The 21,558-nt window shown below is 42.6% G+C and overlaps 1 protein-coding gene across 1 annotated transcript; it reads left to right on the forward strand.

The window, feature by feature from the left end:
* Positions 1-4,444: 4,444 nt before the first annotated feature.
* LOC307247128 (cadherin-5-like) lies at positions 4,445-20,900 on the forward strand (the record flags this gene model as incomplete). The annotated part of the gene is made up of 12 exons (XM_080023194.1): positions 4,445-4,630; positions 5,221-5,488; positions 5,890-6,012; positions 8,962-9,129; positions 9,501-9,733; positions 10,109-10,216; positions 11,166-11,308; positions 11,409-11,542; positions 11,977-12,086; positions 12,580-12,676; positions 18,384-18,523; positions 20,814-20,900. The coding sequence occupies 12 exons, from the start codon at positions 4,445-4,447 to the stop codon at positions 20,898-20,900; spliced, it is 1,797 nt and encodes a 598-aa protein (XP_079879320.1).
* Between the last annotated feature and the right edge of the window lie 658 nt (positions 20,901-21,558).

Raw genomic sequence — 21,558 nt, forward strand, 5'->3', positions numbered from 1 at the left:
CAACTGCAACACAGAACATCTGCCAGTCCGTGGTTTCGAAACAGTCCTGGAGATGGCAGTGGATTCCTCACTGGATGGAGGTGTGATCTGCCTTACCTAAGGCAGGGCGGGAGAGGGGTTTGTAGCTGTCCCGTAGTTGTGAATAACAATGGTCGAGAGTCTGATCGCCCCTGGTAGGGAAGTTGATATGCTAGTGATATTTAGGTACAATTTTCCTCATATTAGCCACAAACAATCGAAGCTGCCTCAGGTTGAGTCTTCTCCAGTCCATTGATTACTCCGTAAAGGTCCTCTAATGCGCACCTTTTATCCACCTGCGGGGGTACGTAGACTGCCGTGATTATAGCGGAGCTGAATTCCCGCGGGAGGTAGAAGGGACAGAGTTTTATAGTTAAGAGCTCCAGGTCCGGAGAGCAGTGTTTTGAAAGTACTGATATATCCGAACCCCAGCGAGAGTTAATCATAATGCAGACCCCACCGCCTCTGCGTTTACCTGACTCCGTGAGTGTCGTGCCGGTAGATGGAAAATCCAGCCGGAGTAACGGCAGAGTCCGGCACCGTAGCGTCCAGCCAGGTTTCTGTGAACGCCAGCACACAGCAGTTCGCGATGTTCCGCTGGAACTTAATCCGTTCGTGTAGTTCGTCCATTTTTTGTCCAGGGATTGAACATTTGCCAGTAAAATGTTCGGTATCTCGTCCGAGATCTGCATAGAATTCCGGCACGTTTTCCTCTTCTCTTTCTCCTCCGTGGGTGTATTGGTAAACACAGCGGCGCCAGGACAAATGGATCGCAGCACGTACTCCGGTAAGTTGCGAAAAAGTCTGTATTAATTAAGAATCTTTATTTGTCACATGACACACCGCACTACAACACATGCATATATACTTTTTTGGTTATGGCACTGCTTTTTTAGTGAAATGTGGCCTCTGCATCAAAAATAAGAACAATACAAATAATAATAAATAATAACAAAACTACGGGTTGATTGCGGAGCCATTACCGGTGCGTCCATAGTACGGCGCATCTGGAAGTTAGACCGAATGTCTTTATCTGGTGATGAGCACCGATACAAACACTGGTGTTAGTTATTGGTCCAGTGTACCATAGTATATTCTCAATACAAAAATCCTAAATATGTCAGACAGTACAGGAAAGCAGCTTGATATTCTAGTGATGGGATGCAAAGAAGCATGATCTCAACCCAACACATTGATCTACTCTTGGAAGGATTGTCGGGTGTTTATTCAGAGCTACCTTGTCGTATTAGATGCTGTTAAAACACAGATTATATTCAAATGACATTTAGCAGACGCTTTTATCCAAAGCAACTTACAATTATTCAAACACCGATGGACACAGCCATCAGGAGCAATTAGGGGTTAAGTGTCTTGCTCAAGGACACTACAGCATGCTAGCAGGAGGAGCCTGGGATTGAACCAGCAACCTTTAGATTACTAGACAACCAGCTCTACCTCAGCCAGGATCATTACATTCTTCCACCTCCAGATGCTCTGCCAATCATCTGTCCTTCCCTTTCTCTCTTCTAGAGACGGCCTCTCCATCCTGACCTCCGCTCCCCACGACAGCTCCTTGCTCCGCCACCCAGACCACAGCCCGCACCACCTGCCGCCCCCCGCCTGCGATGGAGACATGGCCGTGATGATCCAGGCAAAGAAGGACAAGGTTGACCACGAGGTGAACAGCTTCCCCAACGACACCGTGCAAAGCTTCAGCTATGAGGGGTCTGGGTCTCTGGCTGGAAGCCTCAGCTCCCTGGTGAGCTCCTCCAGCGACTCAAGTTTGGATTTCAGCTTCCTGAAGGAGTGTGGGCCAAAGTTTAGAAAACTGGCCGAGATGTACATGGAGGGATCGGACGAATCAGACTAGTTTCCAAACTGAGGCTACGCAGGTTACAGGAGGCCGACTTGACTCAAGAAAACACATACACACATAAACACACACATACTCACACAGATGTGAGTAAAAAGCATCCCAAAAGCATTCATACATAAAAATAATGTTAATTTGCAAAATCACATCTCACACCAAAAACACACACACACACACACACACACACACACACACACACACACACACACACACACACACACACACACACACACACACACAGACATGCACAAAACAAAAAAAACTACACTGGATCAAACACACAAATTGGAGCCATACGTACATCACATAATATGCAGTGAAATGTAATGACACTCAGTGATTGTGACAAATAACCTTTTGAATCTTGGATCTTCTTCATGATATTCCTTGAAACCAGGGGTGAGCAAAGCTTTTTGTAAAAGATTTAACAACTAACAACGTTCACATTTGTTTTATCAGAAACATGTTTTAACAGTCGTGCACATGTAGCTCATTCATTCCATTAACCAGTTCACACATTCCAACAAATGTATTTCAGTTGCACATTTACCTTGTCTTTTAGTCTGTTTTGAGATTTTCATTATACAGTAAATGAGGTTAATCACAGTTTTCTGACGTGTAAAATGCAGAATGGGATGTTGAAGGTGTTCAGGGTTGATCTCAGAGCACAAGTGCTCAACACCTTCAGCTGATCATCTGAAATGGGTGCAGCCGACGAGGCCTGTTTTGAATCCAACCCATAATTTCTGTGATATTCTCATGTTTTAACTTTCTATTATTTGCTTTTATGTTTAAAAGTGTGGTATTCCTTATGTAAAACACTTTGAATTGCCCCTGTGTGTGAAAAGTGCTCTACAAATAAGCTTGCCTTGCCTTATTTTATTTTAATATCTTACAACTGGCTGTGGTATTGAAAGCCTGGAATAGAACTTTTTATTTTTCTTCTATATTTTGTGGGAGAATCTTAATTGCGATATTTGATTTCAAGTTGTTGTTCTGTAAATGTGAGGCAGGAGAAGGTCTTCCATCACTGATCAAGGGGCTACCGAACAAGACCCATTGAAGAGTATTTTAGATTTTCCAGTCCTCACGTGGGAAAACACTGATAACACCATTGATTTTCTTTAATAATACTTCTGTAGATGCATAATCAAGTGTTTGTGTGAATAAAATTAAAACTTTCATTTTGTTGGTGTCGTGTATTCGTCACAGTTGTATTTAGAATTTCATTGTTTTTGAGGAAATTTAAAGTATATTATCGAGATTTAGAGTGGGGTTGACCTTATTTATGGTTAAGACATAAATACATAAACATTATATAAAGTGAATAACTTGAATATGTATTTGTGTCACTTGTTACACAGGGCTCAGTGATATGAATGAATAATTATTACAATAGTTATCTGGTAAATACTACAAAATATTGACATTATCCAATATGATTATTATTAATAGTATGATATTATGATGAATAAGAACAATAACTTAAGTATTGTTCATTAGCGATGTGTATCTCATTGGTAAACAGTGATCAGGCTTTTAGGGCCATGAGTTAAAGATACAATTAATAGAAACTGCCACCATGACACCCACACAGTCTGTTTGTTAGTCCCGTGATGCCTAGATACGTCAGTTACTAGGATAGTAAAATGCATTTTGTTGTCTCAGCTCTTGTACTCTGTGCAATGACAATTAGTTTATTCTTTATGTAGAGTGTTCTGGCAGCGACGCCTACTTACTATTTTGCCTAATATTATTGTGTATCTGTCAGCACAAACCCTGTCGTCATGGAAACTCATGTAAGCATATGAGGGCAATTCCCCACATAGCCAGGTCAACCGGGTCATCGGCATATGATGTCTTTGTGACGTCACAACGCTCCTCCTATGCAAACGGCTGTTAAACCTCACCTCACAGAAGAAGACCACTCATTGGGCTGATCTAGCTGCCAAGTGTCCACTTCCTCCCTCATGGATGAGGACAGCGCTCGACCTCTCCCAAGCACGTTGCCGATTGGAGAAGTTTCCAGGTTAAAAAAGTTGATGAAATACCTTAACCCCTGTGCCTACTGGATCAAATTAGCATTGCTTTGAATTTGGGGACTGTTAGGATCGATTTCCTAACCTTGAGATGCAGGGTAAGTTTGTATAGTATTACTATTTATTTTTGAGAAGAACAACAGAATAAAGTTATTCTTTCCTCTACGGCTTTGTGAATTTTGGAAGAGGGTAAACATGACTTCCAAAAGATAGCCAGGTGGACTCATCTGTTGTCTGTCTCTGCTTTCAAAGCGTCTCAACAATGCATTTAAAACATGGAAATATGTAATTGCTATGGCCAGAGCACATAGTAAATATAACAAACAGGGATTTCAAACGCTCCTCAGTGCTTTCTGTTTGTTTTATTTTGAACAGGTTTATTTGTAATTATGTACATTTTACTACATTTATTTACTTGTGAAATTAAACAGAATTATACTTTAAAATAATGGCTGTTCACATGAATTAATTCCCTCTCTCATCCTAGATGATGGCTGGACTGCAGACATGGACGATGGGGCTGATGGTCCTGGCCTTAACCCTCGTTCTAACACGAGAGGAGACAGCTTCCTCTGGTTCCTCTGACGTTGTGAGGAAGGAATCTCACCCCGACCTCTTGAGGCAGAAGAGGGGTATCTACCAGCAAACGCTCTACATGTACGAGGGGAGGGTTGATACCAGCCCCTACGTGATAGGACGGGTAGGTCCTGTTTTTTCACTGATTCCGAGTGCTACACTTTAGCTTCCATCTGATACAGAGCACTGATCCATTCCACTCAACAGTATAGACATGAGGGTCGTTACAACACCATGATTTGTGATATATAATCTGTATTTACATACAATAGATTTTCCTCCATCAGAGACATCTTAAATATCGCTGTTTCATAAAATAGGCAAATCAAGTCACTTCTTAAATATCAAAACTTTAATATTCTTTCACATTCATTAAATCATCCATTCATTCATTCATAACCTTTATGTAGATATTTGGAGGTACATATGTCTCTTGGTGTAGGGTCTTTGTTGTTGAGCTTGTTAAACTGGTATCAGTTCATCCCTCGTCCGAGTAGTTTACTGACCTTTATCCTTGAGATTCTGGAGATTCCTTTACTCAGATTTTATTGTTGAAATGTGGTTTGTGAAATGTGACCCAACCCATCATTTATAGTAAGTTTACAAGGTAGTGAAAGTTTGATCTAAATACTAAAATATTTTTATAGAATTGAAAATAGAATTCAATAATAGAAAAGAAAACTAGTGACACAATTTATTTTTATTTTTGTACAGATCTGGTCATTCCAGAAGGTGAAGAGATATCACCTTGAAGGTGAGGGTGCGAACTCCATCTTCACTGTGGACGATGAAGGACGTTTGTTTGTCATCAAGACTCTGAACCAAAAGGAGAAGAGCCGCTACTTCCTGAAGGCTCTGATGTATGACGGGGATAACACGCTGGTGGACTCTATACTGTTAGATGTCGAGGTGTTCTCCAGCGGCAGCGTCCCCGTCTTCCCAACAACATACAGTGGATCCATCAAGGAGAGGTCTAGAATTGGTGAGCATGTTGTTAAGCAGCAACGCTGCTGGGTCGCTCATTTGTCCTATTCCACATAAAGGCTCAAAGTCCAACAAAAGCCAATTGGATGTAACCATGAAGCATTTCTCCTACAACAGTTAAGCTCATAGTCACCTCCATGTGAGGTGTTAAAGCTCTGAAATGTGTTTACATTCATAACAGAATATGGAGGCCATTCATCATCTTGAATTATAGGAAAGTTTCCTTTAAAGATTCTGTTGTTTCCCCTTCATTTCCAACGATGCAATTAAATACAGATCTTTTCTTGCTGAGATGTTTTTCCTGTATCCTCTTGAGTGGAGTTTTCCACAGTGTCTTGTCCACATTCACGTGGAGCGGTCCTGTGACTGAATTCTTACTGTTTACTTCTCCCAAAACAGGAACTGAAGTGGTTGCAGTGACAGCGACAGATGCTGACGACCCTAAACAACCTCAGGGAGCTCTACGGTACTCTCTGAGGCCAGAGGGAGAGCTCTCTGCCTTTGAAATCAACAGCTATACAGGTAGGCTGCCAGGCTGTTTTCATAATGACAATAAATATTCTTTTTATGTTTTAACATTCTTAATCTCATAAATCAGGGGCGGGGAAACCTCCGTCCTCTGGGCTGTATACGGCCCCCGAGACCATTTGTCAGGCCCGTGACGCAATTCATAAATACAAGAAATTCTCAACAAACAGCGTTTCCTTTTTTTCTGAGATAAAATACAATAAAATGGCCACACACACACACACACACACACACACACACACACACACACACACACACACACACACACACACACACACACACACACACACACACACACACACACACACACACACACACACACACACACACACACACACACACCTTCCCTGTGGCGTTGTGCCTCCCATGATGAAGCTATGAATATTATTGAGTTGGTTCTATCCCTGCCGAGCGGCTCACAACTACTCCGGGGCTTGAGGTGTCCAGACCGAAAACAAGAACCAGGGATGGGTGTGTCCGTTTTATATAACTTTTCTCTGTATCTCATTCGGGCCCGGTGCCACCAGGGGCCATGAGGGCCAGTTGTATCCCCCCCAGTTTAAGTTTATGAACCCTATAGAAAAACAACAAAACTATTGTCTGAGATACAGGTGTGATAGTGATGACAGTAATGAAACACCTTCTTTGAAGCTTGTTATGTGATCCAGTCTGTTTTCCCACTCACACCAGTTCCACCAATAAACTCTCGTTTGGACTCGACCAATGAGGACGTTTTCAGAAAGTGTAGCTCATGAATATTCATATATTACCACGTGTAGCTCATGAATATTCATATCCTGCCAGGATACTCAAACCTCTTCTCCTTTTTCCAACCGGCTGAACAAAGTTACATATTCTGGAATATGTGATTCATTAAAACACTGTTGTCGCCCCGTTATTCTCCTGCAGTGTTTATAAAAAAATGTCGGGAAAGTAGTTCTTGTCTTCATTTTTCCCACTAAAACCACACAGCGACGCCTGCTTAAATATTTATATTATTTGGCTTTATATTATTTTATTTCATCCAAACTTGACAATTGAAAGGGCAGCAGGCCCTTCAGCATCTTGGATCAGTCTCTCTCCAGTGTTTCACTTTCATTTACTGCAGGACTTTGAATCATTGTGAAATCGCCCTTTCACTTTCTTTTTACGGTAGAATTTAAATGTATATTTAGTACAACACAGTCAATTAATGCTATTATATAATTATAGAACCCAGAATCGCGATTGTGGCGCCTCCCCTTGCGGCTGCCTGCGCGAGCACCGCGTGTCGATTACGCACATTTTGGTATTTTTTAGTATTTTTAGAGCTTTTAGAGCTTTAGTGCGTAATCACCGGGTGTCATGACATTTCACTGCATATATGTAGGACCATATGTATATGACAAATACTCTCTTGAACTTGAACTTGATATTCTGATTAACCCCCCCCCAGGCATGGAGTGGCGTTGAGTTGTTTTAATTCAAGGCAAAGTCGTTCTGATACAACTAAGTATTTATGCGTGTGTGTGTGTGTGTGTGTGTGTGTGTGTGTGTGTGTGTGTGTGTGTGTGTGTGTGTGTGTGCGTGTGCGCGCGCGTGTGTGTGTGTGTGTGTGTGGGTGAAAGATAAACAAATAAAGGAAATAAAGAAATTAGGTAAATGATATCTCAAGTATGTCATATGTAAATGAAATTAGTGATACAAACATCAATTGTCGATTCAAGATTCAAGAGGTTTATTTGTCACATACACATACATACGTTCATACAAATCTACAAGTCATTATGCAAATATGTAATACATATTTAGTTAATAAAGGCTAGGAAACACCAGTGACACATCAGTGACACAGTGAAAACTTACATCTTGTCAATGACGCACAACATTAAAGACCAGACGTAATTCTACGGAGACACGTTTGTTCCCAACTCCTGCTCTTAACCTTTCACCTCTAACCTCTGACCGGGAAGATGTGGTCACCCTGAAAGAAGCGCCCGGTAGCTAGCGACGCCATATGCACCGGCACCAAACAGGAGGCTCGCACTCTAGCGGCAAATGGTAAGTAAATAAAGCGTAAATAATGATCAAATACTGAAGGAAACATCCTAACAGTCGGGCTGGGGACCTCTTTGAGTCCATGTATAATACAACGGTTTCCAACAGAATCTCAGTGCCCATTTGCACTTCAAAATAAAATAAAAATAAGAAAAAACACGCCTGCATCACTATTTCCACCTGCAGGATGAAAACAAATGCAGAAATAGGCATAAAGGGACAATCACTTACTGTTTTACGATGTGGAAAGATTAAACAGGAAGAATAAAAACAAAGAAAAAGCTGGATATACAGTAGCTGAAGCTCTCTCTCTCTCTCCGTCTGTCCCTTTCCCTCATAAAGAAACCTTACAGGTCAAAAAAGTCTCTCAAGCATTCTTACGTTACCAAAGCATAAACCATAATAAGATAATTATTTTGTTACACAACAAGGAAAAGACATTAAGACAATAATGAAATAAAAAAATAGAGTAGTAATGACGCCGATAAAGAGGAAACAATATTTAATAACAACAATGATAAGTGAAATAAACAATAAAAAAATGACATGACAAAAAAATGTAATAAAGGTGAAGAACAGGTAAACACATAAAGGTGTGTAGTCACCTCCTTTTCTGAGGGGAGACCAGTTGACTGAGGGGACTCTTCTCTATGTTCATCTTTTGGTTTCAAGGCTTTATAATGATAGGAGAGGCAGTCGCTCATTTTTCTGTGTTTTTGAATTTAATTGCTCTTTTTTCAATATAAATGATTAGTGGGTATGGGCCTAATTCTTACCTGCATGTGTTGTTTGGGGTTTTCCTCTGGACATGGAGGATGCTCTTACAGAATTCTGCATGCAGTGTTTCTATTTGGTGTTTGTCCCATTTTACAAAATCTGGGTTTGAAAGAGTCTCTCTCTCTCCAGGTGTAGTCACATCCAGGTCTGATTCCCTGGACCGTGAAACCAGGAGCCAGTATGTGCTGGTGGTCCAGGCCCAGGACTTGAAAGGCCAACCCGCAGGCCACACGGCCACCACCTCTGTCACCATCACCATCATTGACATCAACGACAACATCGCCTCCTTCACCAGACGTAAGGACTAGAGTAGAAACTAAACATGACTTCATGGAATTCAATAAAGACCATTTGAGAAGTGGAGTCCGGGCCGTCCAGGGACAGTATTAATGATATTGGAACTGAAGTGTTTGTGCTGCACTTTCTATTTATATTTTAACAGCAACGTATTGTTTTGAGTGATGTTTGCATGTAGAAGAATACATCCTTTTAGGGTACGATAAATGACACTATAAGCTTATTTAATTATGTTATTCTTATTTATATAATATTAAACACATTAATATATGTGAAAATGTAAGGCATTTAAATGGAAATTCTACATCAAAGTTGTTTAAATGACTGACAGATCAATGTCTTTGTGGATGGAAAATGCATTCTGTGTTTAGAACAGCAGTGGAAGTCGCAGATTTCACACCAGCTGCGTTCCCCGTCCACAGGCACGTACGAGTTTCAGGTCCCAGAAGACCAGAAGCTGAATGAGACCATAGGTACTCTGACGCTGGAGGACAGAGACGAGATCCAGAACAAAGACCCCGTCTTCACCATCACGCCGCCCTTTGACAACATGTTTCAAGTCAAACTCAGCCCAGTCAAAGATGGGGACCTCATGCTCAGACAGGTGAGGTCAGCGGCAGGGAAACTCAAAGCCATGAGGGCTGTCTTTGGATAGGGATGAAAGAATGACATCAAGATGAAACCAACACATTTGTTTAAATATAAGCAGCAACATCCACCTGTAGGAACTCTTTCTTCAAACCTTCTTCAACTGCTGGTATCTCCCACACAACCAGTCCATTGGGCATCCTGGATTTCTATTGGTCCTTTGGAATAGTGAGGTTGCTGATAACGAACAAGTGCTTGGAAAACTTGTCGAAGGCTTCGAAACCCATCAGCACCAGTGTAGCATTAAAAATTAATTAATTAATCTCCAAGTGGTGCTTTTTTTTTGGACGGTTACAGTCATCAATTTATAATCCCCACCCTCCCACTCAAGGTCCTGGACTATGAGACAAGGAGCAGCTACAGTTTCACTGTGCATGTGTGGGAGAACAACCTGGAGACCCCTGCTGATAATGCAGACAGTGCCATCACCAGCGCCCAGGTGAGCTGTCACAGCAATACAGACACATGTAAAGTCTCAAATGGTTTTCCAGGCCCACATTCAAAAGACAGCTTGACTCACACTGGTTCCCACCCTTGAAAAATAAGAACAGTTTCCAGTCTGTGTCTTCTCAACAGACATGAATTTACAATGTTAAAACCTTGTTGTAACTGAATTCCCTGCTGATTTGAGACTGTGCCCATTTCATTTTTCTATTGGTAGAGATGATGCTATAGGGCCGTGGTCTCCAGCTCTGTGCTATACCATTATCTTCACTGTGGTCTTGTCTTAGTCCTGGTCAGTTGAATCAAGCTGTGTTTGTTTACAATGACAGGAAACTGTCATCGCCCCTTTGTCCTCAACCGCAAAGCAATGATTATGGAGAGTAGTTTGTTGAAAAAACTAAATCAAACCATTCGTGAGGTCATTGGAATGAGGCCTTGCAGTATAGAAATTGGAGCGTTGGTATTTGATATGGTAAATGAACGGCATCTGATATAGCACTCTTTCTAGTCCATGGGACACAAAGTGCTTGACTAATTTGTCTAACCACACCTGATATGTGTAATGTAGTATGAACGTTTGTAATGGTAAGAATAGCTCTTCTGCAAAATCTGTAGTGAAACCACTCGTGAAGTGTCAGTTTGAAGATATCCTTCACATCCCTGTTCAATCATTACACTCTATTTGTGGTTGATAGCACGAGAGCAACTTTAAAAGAGAAAAACATTCCCAACCTGCTATAGAGGAGCAGCTCATTAGCCAGCTGTAGACTGTGCTCATACAGGGGCAGCTCTCAAGGTTTGGATAAAACAAGCAAAATGGAACAAAACATGTGCAAACTAAGCCAGCCAATCCTAAAAAATGTGATTCTAGGATTGAAGAAGAAAGTGTTTATGTATGTATAAACAAAATGTTTCAGTGGTATTGAACTGACTAAATTTGACAGGTGAACATCAAGGTAATAGATGTGGACGAGCCCCCGATGTTTACCAGGCCTATCTACAAGTTTAGCGTGATGGAGGAAACCATTATAACCAACATAGGGGCCGTGAGCGCCAGAGATCCTGACAAGGCCAGCAAGAGCATAAGGTACGACACACATTATATAGTATTTATATAAAAATATATTCCACACTAAAGTTATAGAGAGAAAATTATTTATTAGTTGTAATCCCTCCTCCTCCTCTAGGTATTCAATAGAAGACAAGGACTGTCCGATTGGAGTAGACCCCATCACAGGTCAGCTGTTCACTCTGAGGAAGCTGGACAGAAAGCTGGAGGCCACACACATCTTCCAAGTCAGAGCTCAGGAGGAGCCAGGCGGTATGACACAGACACACACACACACACACACACACACACACACACACACACACACACACACACACACACACACACACACACACACACACACACACACACACACACACACACACACACACACACACACACACACACACACACACACACACACACACAGTTAGATAAAACAGCTCTGATCAAATCATATCTTCTTCTTAAGGTATTTGACAGATTCAGGGTAGTAGCACTACCACCATTATTCACTACCATTATTAGTATAACTACTGCAATTCCTACTTATACCATAAAACAATCATTATGATTATTGTCGTTATTATGATGAAGCATAAGAAGGGAGTGGTTGCATTTGCATGGATGCCCTTTGTATCTTAAGTGTTTATGTTGAATCTATGACTGATTGTGTGACAATCCATGTGGTCATTCCTCCTGTTCAGGTCTGGAATCCTTTTCCAAGGTCAACATTCTGGTTCAGGACATCAATGCTAATGCACCAGAACTAGTTTGGGATGAGGTCTTTGTCTGTGAGAATGACATGGCAGGAACGGTAAGATATGCATTATCTCACTAACCAAGATGCCTGGTGTGGCAGTTTTGCGTACCACGCGTCACCCAAGTGGGGTGTTCAGGGACCTCCGGCACTGAATGGTCCCGGTGGTGGCTGCTGGGCGGAGACGCTAGCTGCCAGCAGTTACCTGTGGTGGTTGCTGCGGCTGCTGCTTCCCCGGTCCTCCGCCAGACACCCTTGGTTGGGCTGCCAGTCAGGAGAGGATTTGTGCTGGGCCACCTTGCATTTTGTCCCACCCTGGGATTAAAACCTTTCATTTTACCTTTTCATCACTTCTGTCACATGGCAACATGGCAGCATGTTCAGGTACAGTAACTTGGATCATAGTGGAGTAAATGGAGGCTGCCTGATTTCGACTTCTTTGAAAATGTAGATACATAGATAGATGCCTTTTTGAAATTGAAAGCGCAAATGTGATCAATCAATGAAATAAATGTATTACATTGAAACAGAGTCTTTCTCTGCTTCTCAGGTAATCGGAAGGTTAAACGCCACTGACACAGATGACCAGATTCCATTCTTTAGTTTCTCCCTCGTTCAACCTTCAACCACCTTCTCCATCACAACCAGTAAGTCCCTGTGGCGGTTGGACAAATAGTTTATTCATCATTTGTTTTCCTTAAACACTGTAGTGATAGAAATAAAGAAAGAAAGGCTTGTGAACAATATCAAATTCAAGATTCAAGATTCAAGAGGTTTATTCGTCACATACATAAACATACTTTCATACATATATGCAGTGAAATGTAATGCAACGCACCCGGTGAAAAATGTATTTCTAATAGACCAACTAACTGACTCCTAAAACGTAATACAGTAAGTCGAATACTTATAGAATAGAATACAAATATAAAGAATAAAATATAATACAATAAAATAAAATGGAATAGAGGGAATATGCTTATGTATATGGAATAGGCTATTATGTACTGTATATACAGATATGTGCATTAAATTGGCATGTGAATTAAAGTGGCATGTGAATAAAGTGAGGTAGTGTTTGGGATAATACAGCACAGTATACAACAGTACGGCGCAGCAATACGGCATCACAAACAACCCTGAACAGTGACACAGTATGCGGCACAGTATGCTACATACAGTACAGAAGGTAGTGGAGCCTATGTGTGTGGCTCAGTGAGGAGCCCTGGTGAGGTCAGCGTTGACAGTTGTAATGGCTTGCGGGAAAATACTCAGTCTCAGTCCCTCTGTTCTAGCTGTGTGACTGCGGAGGCGCTTGCCTGACCGCAGCAGCTGGAACAGTCCATTCTTAGGGTGATGAGGATCCTCCATGATCCTGCGGGCTCTACTACTACACCTCCTGGTGTATAACTCCTGCAAGGGCGGGGAGGGTATTTCCAGTGGTACGTTCAGCTGAACGCACCACCCTCTGCAGGGCCCTGTCCTGAGCAGTAACAGTTCCAAAACCAGGCAGTGATGTTGCCTGTCAGGATGCTCTCCACTGCTCCAGAGTAGAAGGACTTGAGGATCCTCACCGAGACCCGGAATTACCTCAGCTGCCATAGGTGGTAAAGATGCTGCCTTGCCTTTCTCACCAGAGTGTCTGTTTGTAAAGTCCATGTTAAGTCCTCTGTGATGTGGACTCCCAGGTACTTGAAGCTGCTCACCCTGTCAACAGAAGTCCCATTAATTGCCAAGGGCGTGTGCGTCCTTGATTGTGATCCTCGCCTAAAGTCCACAATCAGCTCCTTAGTTTTGCTGACGTTCAGGTGGAGGCTGTTGTCCTGGCACCAGAGTGACAGGTCAGCCACCTCCTGGCGGTAGGCCTTCTCATCGCAGTCGGTGATCAGGCCCACGATAATGGTGTCGTCTGCAAACTTGATGATGGTGTTGGAGCTGGACCTGGCCACACAGTCATGTGTGTACAGGGAGTATAGTAGGGGGCTGAGGACGCAACCCTGGAGGGATCCTGTATTCAGGGTGAGGGAGCTTGACATATGCTTCCCCACCCTGACCACCTGGGGGCGGGCTGTGAGGAAGTCCAGGATCCAGGCACACAGCGGAGCAATCAGTCCGAGCTCCTTCAGCCTGACAGCCAGTCTGGTGGGGACTATGGTGTTGAAAGCTGAACTATAATCGATGAACAGCATTCTCACATAGGCCCCCTTCTGGCCATCCAGATGCGTGAGCGTGGTGTGCAGTACCTGGGAGACCGCGTCATTCGTGGATCTGTTCTGCCGGTACGCGAACTGCAACGGGTCCAAGGTGCGGTGGAGGGAGGCGCAGATATAATCCTTAATCAGCCTCTCGAAAACACTTCATGACCACCGAGGTGAGGGCCACCGGACGGTAGTCATTCAGGCAGGTTGGAGAGGCGATCTTCAGGACAGAAACGACGGTGGACCTCTTGAAGCAGGACGGGACCACTGATTCAGCCAGGGAGATGTTGAATATTGTGGTGAACACCGGAGCTAGCTGGTTAGCACAGGTCTTCAGTACTCGCCCAGATATGCCATCTGGGCCCGCAGCTTTCCTGGTGTTCACCCGCAACAGAGCCCTCCTGACCTCGTGCGCGGACACTGAGAGTGCGCGCTCATCCCCAGCGGTGTAACTCCAATTAGCCGGCGTGCTAGCGGTGCTATTGCCAGACTCGAACCGCGCATAAAAGGAGTTCAGTTCGTTGGCAAGGGAGGCGTCCACACTCGTGGCTGGGGAGAAGCTGCTCTTGTAGTTTGTTATTGTCCGCAGCCCCTCCCACAAGCGTCTTGTGTCCCCCCCCGCTCCATCTGTAGTTCCACGGTCTCTCTCTACGTCCGTTTAGCGTCCCTCACCGCCCTCCGCAGATTGTACAACGCCGCTTTGTAATTGTCCATATTTCCGTCTACAAGACTGTCGTTGTAAGCAGCCGTGCGAGCATTCAGAGCGCAGCGGATGGATTTATCAACCCACGGCTTCTGGTTTGGAAATATCCGAACGTTCACCGTTGGAACGATGTTGTCTGCTAGCGCAGCTACAAAGCTTACTGCCACCTCCGTAAACTCGCTGACGTCACTTGAACTTGATTGAAACATGTCCCAGTCTATGTCAGTCAGAGCGTCCTGAAGCACAGCCTCCGATTGATCCGTCCACCGCTTCACTTCCCCCGTAATCACGCCTGTAAATGGGAACCAGCGAGATCGTGACGTGGTCAGATTTCCCGAGAGCAGGGAGCGAGACGGTCTTGTATCCGTTCTTGTAAGGTGTGTCGTAAGGGTCCAAAGTTCTATCTCCCCTGGTGGCACACGTGATGTGTTGGTGGAAATTAGGCAGAACTTTTTCAAGGTTGGCCCTGTTAAAGTCCCCAGTCACCACCACAGCCTCGTCGGGATGTTTGTTTTGAAATCCGCACAACACATCGTACAGGTCCGACAGTGCTGTGTCGGTGTCTTAGATGAGTCAATGTTGTTGTAGAGAGGGAAGGAGTATTGGAAACAACCAGCCATTTAAACATGTTTTTAACATTGATTTGAGAATAACTTTGATGTCTGAAATACTGCCAATTCTTTTATTAGTTATTGTGTGACCAATATAAAACTTTCTGCTTATTACTTGTTTAAAAATCACATAACAACATTTTGATTGTTTAGACTGTCTCACAATGTCATATGATCTCTGCAGACACTTTTACCTTAAACAAGGTCTTGCAGTTATGCAGTTTAAGGCATACAAAATGTTTTAATAGTCGTCTGCCATAAATACATTTTAATATAATTGAAATGTGAACTGCATTGTTAATTGTTGACGTTTGTACTGCGTTGCATTATATCTATATATTTCCGTTATTTTTGTTCTTTGTATTTAAAACGGATCTTGATCAATCAGCAAATCTGACAGCAGCTCCAGCTCTCTGGTACAATGTTGACTCATATAAAACACATTAAAATTGATTGCACGCTTTAAAAAAACATTTCTATGTAGTTATATCTCAAGTTTGTATGGAAAAGGCTCGTGTAGACGCACGCATTTGAAAAAAGAAAAATAGACCTATAAAAATCAGAAATACTGCCCCGTGCAGCTGACCTGGTGGAGCTCCAATAGCAGTTTTAATAGGAAGCGGCACTCACAGAATGTAGTGCCCATACGCTGTGGCAACGTGCCTGGTGGTGGTCTACCGTCACAGTGGAGGGCTCATTCAAGACTTATATTTACATCTGATATTATAACTATAAAAATCAATTGTACTACAGCTGCATGTACTAGTTGGCATGAAGACGTGTATATTTATTATATGCACACCAAATTGTGTTGCGTGAATTCTAGTGTTGGCTATTGGTACTCAGTACCTCCAAAGCATCGATCAAAAAAAGCCAATACCAAGTAGTACCGAAACTTCTCCAGTCAAATGATACCTACATTAGGTCCTTTTTGTACCCAGATCTAGAAAAAAAAGATGAATTGTATTGTTTTTATGCCAATCACCGCAGGCATTCTTCGATTTAATGCAATGTGTTATTGGCTCACTACCGCAGCAGCAGCTACAACAGTCTGTCAAAGGATAGGTCCATCATTTTTAATGTCTATCGTAAAACAGCAGTCATGTGTCCACATGAACAGTGCAAGAGACTTTCCTCGCTGTAATCATTCCTCCTGGACACTGGCAATTTGTTTAAAATTACACTGCTCAAATACTTCATTGTACAGTTTTGTAGTTATTTAATCTATAATTCAATAATTTCAAAGTATTCGTGAAAAATAATTTGCATGGGGAGTAGTGGTGGCATTTTACGCAACTGAACGCTTCAGTTTGCATGATGGGTGCTTGCTACCGAGTGGCCTTTTCAGGGCCCTCCGACACAGAGACACAGACAGAGATGCTGCAAGCACAGCGCTTTATTGTAGAAAGTGGCAAGATGGAACAAGCCGGGAGCAGATGGACACATGTCATGACAGAGGCTCTCACTGTGTGTATATGGGGATGGGGGTTTTACCTGTTGCTCGTTGATTGCTTTAATGGGCAACAGGCGTACACAAACCCTGATCCCAGGCCCAATTACCTAGACCCAAGACAGGGTCTTAAACTCAAACGACCCCACACCACAATGGGTATAGTCGAAAAAAATAAAATGTATCGAATCAAGTTCTCCATTGGTGTCGGTATCACTTGGGTGCTGGTATTGGTACTGGTATCGTCATTTTGTAAACAATACCAAACCGGAGTTATTCACACGCTGAATGGAAACCCCTGCAGAGGGATGCGTTAGGTAGTCAAGGAAACCAGGTAAACAATTAATTTATTTTTTATATATTTTGAACATCTTTGCCTTTATCTACCAGCACAGTATGGATTGAGAGAAGAAGGGACAATGTGTTTTTATTTAGCGTGTACATTACAAATGTGCACGTCTTTATGCTGAATGTGTATGTCCCTGTTCTCTGTGTGTACATTCCTCAGCGAAATCATACATTACGAATGAGCAACTTCCGTAAGCGAGTAAAATGCACTTCATCAATTTGCACTTTTTTCATATAATGCCTTTTACAATGAATGGAATGTATTTTGAAATGCCCTTGTTTATGAAATGTGCTATGTAAAGTTAATTTTCTATCTTATTTCCACAAACTTAAATAAATTCCCAATTTCAATTTCTAATTCCTTTGGCAGTTATTGTGCATACAGATAATACAGAGATTGTGTAGAGGAGATCTTCCCCTGGCCTTCCAAGGAAACTTCTTTTGGGAGGAGATCTGACTAATTACACTTATTATCATCTCAACCATCCAATTAGCTCCAGTAGCCTTTGTTGAAGTTGTTTTCTTTCTAATCTGTTATTTTCTGTTATTTTGATCTATTGTGTCGTTTTATTTCATTTGATTTCATTCTGTTATCATCTTGGGTCTAGTCTAGTGTTTTTATTCTATTCCAGTAAAAGCTGGATCTATCTATCTATATGCTGAAATTGAGTCCCCCCAGTCTAGGAGGGAGTGAGGCAGGTGAAGGAGATGAGAACTAGTGTGTTTAGAAATGGACTGCATAGAAGCTGGGTACTATAGTGGCTTTCACAACTGAGTTGTGCAGAATTCTATCTCTGTCACTAGTGAGCAGGTACGACATGTCCTTCAAGTCAAGCACCTGCCTGTTGATACCTCCCTTGTACCCATGGCAGGGACCAAGTCCAAAATATCTGAGGACCAGAATGACACCCAGAATTGGGGGATACAGGTTGTCAACATGGTTTAGAAAGGAGGGAACATCAGCAAAGCCTCTGACTGAAAAACAGTGTCTCACAGTGTTCATGCTTCTGTTATGAGTGATGTTAAAATTTTCTTGTATTTCAGACAACTCAGACAACACAGCAGACATCAGATTGAAGCGCAGCCTTTTCAGCCTGGATGACCCTACAGACTACATGCTGGAGGTGCGAGTTGAAGATGGAGGACGCCCCCCTATGAGCAGTGTTGTTCAAGTGCCCATCAAGGTTTGTCTGTGTGTGTGTGTGTGTGTGTGTGTGTGTGTGTGTGTGTGTGTGTGTGTGTGTGTGTGTGTGTGTCTATGCAGCTTCACTCTCACACTCTGCCAGTGTTTCCCCACCTCTACAATGACACGACGCACCACTATCCCTTTAACCACTAAACATGTAAGAAGCATGTATAAGTGCTTATTATTCAGGCCTAATAGTGATGCAAGCCTCACGAACGATTTGTTTGTAGGAAACAAACCACTCGGAGTTGGAAGTCACTCTGGAAAGAGTGGAACGAGAGATTGAATGTTCTACTCACAAACTGAAAATAATGACTGAGGACTAAACTAATGTCCAAGACAAAAAAGGCCCAGGCATTTGGCACAATTCATATTGAATGTGACTGATACTCTTTGCATTCCACCAAAGTAAATAGTTTTGACAGAATTAAATGATTGTTGTGAGAAATGCATTTACAACTCAGAGCCGAAGCGATTATTGTGACCCGTTCACCTGAAGTCCTCCCTCGCTCATCGTACGTGACACCAACTGAACGAAATGGAAAAAAAGAGTTGGAAAATCAGGCTCTTTTTACTGAGTGACTCATCAAGAACCAGGTTTTAAAAAGGAGTCAAACCGTTCATCACTACGAAAGGTCCTCACTCTCAGAGTGAAACTGTGGAAGTGGAATTTGAAAAATGTTCACGGTGCACCAGGTGAGCTCTCACTAGTGTGGTGCGGCACAGCGGTTAAAAAACACTGCTCTATACTATGTGTAGTAAATAAGATTTGTTTGCTGCTTAGAGCAAAATATTATTACATTTTTTGTACAGGAAAAACTGATTGATTTGCTAGACATTGACAAACGTGCTTTATGTTACATTTATTGATTGACTGATTGAAATATCAATTGGTCTCATACTTTAGGTATGTCCATGTGACGACAAGCGGATCTACAAGGAGTGTAAAGTCATTTCTAAGATGGATGTTGGTGTTATTGCGCTGATAATCGTACTGGTTTGCCTTCCGGCCATACTGGGTAAGTGAAGATGGACGGACACACACACACACACACACACACACACACACACACACACACACACACACACACACACACACCTATTTTTTTGGAGAGCTGGTTGGGTCTGGAGCTGAATTTCTTACTAGCCCCGAGCTCTGCATATCAGCCTTTTATGGCATCCTGCATTGCGTGAATTACATAAAATGACAGTGACACACACCGTAAGATTTGTTTAGCATTTTGTATCAAATTGCATTTCATCAAAGCAGCAGCTTCTCCTCCTCACAAACAAGCATTGCAAGCATAGTGAGTACACCACAACAACAATTCGCTTTTGTTATGCCTCATGCTGAAGTTGGATGATGAATGAAGTTTCCTGGTCGGGCAAGCTTATGCACCTTTTTCAGTCCAGTGCCACCCAGTGTACAGAGGTGTCTTGACACCATGCTGTGTAGGCTGCGTATAGCCATCACAGATGTGTACATTTTAGGCTGTTTGCGACATTGCGCACATCACAAAGAAGTCAGGAGTCACACAGAACCACGTTGAAGCCTTAAGCAGTCATGGCTAAGAGAACAACTGAAAGACCTCTGCCCAAAAACATTGGAAATAACAGACATGACTGCATATATGTACGACCGCATGTGTATGTATGTGACAAATAATCTCTTGAACTTGAACATGAGAGAATGATTGTAAATTTAATCCAGGAAATGTAGAACACACTACATTTGATTGTCGCAGTCGCCATAATGCATCTGGACTGTGAAGTGATAGATCATCTTTTATTACCAATAAATGCTGATCTGTCCGTTGATGGAGGCAGTTGATTGATCCTGAATTGCTCCATCTTGAGAAAACACATTTTGCCTTTTAAGACAAGCTCCTTTTCATGTCTAAGAACACATACAGAGGAATTCAGCGGCTCTGACGCTTAAGCCCCTTTCCCCTTTCCACCCTTTCCCATAAAAAAATAACCAGCAAAGGCAGGCGGTAGGTTGTCATTCACAAATTGGCCTCCTTTACGGAAATGTTCTGTATGGAGTCTGTTCCTACAATGTTACGGATACATAACGTAATGCTCGCACGAGAGTTGTTTAATATCATGCGAGGCAAAGAATTAATTTGTTTTTTAGACCAGCGCTTCACTCCCTGTCGATTTGTCTCTCTGTGACGGACTCGGTTCCCTCCGCTGACAGAGCCCCCATCCCTGAACGCAATTACCCTAACCCAACGTTATTCAATCAGTGTGATCATTTTCAAACTGTCCTACACCCTTTGCTCCAGAAAAGGAACATTCGGCACCTGTTCTACCTCTCCCTGTCCGCTCGCTCCCTCCGGCTCCACACTCCGGTGCAGCCAGTGTGCAAGTGAAGTGTTTGTGCCCGATGTCCCCACACGGCTACCTTAACTGTAAAAGACAAGTCTAGGGTCTGAGTGTCATTTTAAAGAAGAGAAATAATACAATTTAAGAATATAAATACCAGTATGGGAAGAGACTGGACGTGTTTCAGTTTCGAGTCTTTGCAGCCGCGAGCCATGGTTATGAATAGACTCACCATTTCAAAATGTTTTCGTTTTTTATATTTGTATGAAATACATATCTGTAAAAATCCACTTTTTGTGCTTTATTCGGATTTGGCTTGACCCCAACTTTACGGCAATGCAACTGCTTCCATTCCCAAACACTTCCATTGATAGCCATACCAACATTTTCCCCAAAATTATACTAGGTTAAGAGTGGGGAAATTTATGGAACAACTTTTACAGAGCACTGACACTGGAACCCTTACCCACATGAAACAAAAACGGAACATTGCCAGTAGATTTCAGTTTTCAGTGCAAGTGGGAAAGGGGCTATAGATGAAGTAAAAGTATACAGTGAGAATGTATGAATGTCAAGATGAGACGAGGAGACAGTTATCTCCTCTCACTCTCCTGTCACAGGAATGCTCATGATGTGGAGGCGCTACCAGAAGAATAAGACCCTGGCCAGGATGAAGGACAGTGAGGAGGATGGAATCGAGATGAG

This window comes from Zeus faber (genome assembly GCF_960531495.2).
Source record: "Zeus faber genome assembly, chromosome: 22".
NCBI classification, from domain to species: Eukaryota; Metazoa; Chordata; class Actinopteri; order Zeiformes; family Zeidae; genus Zeus; species Zeus faber.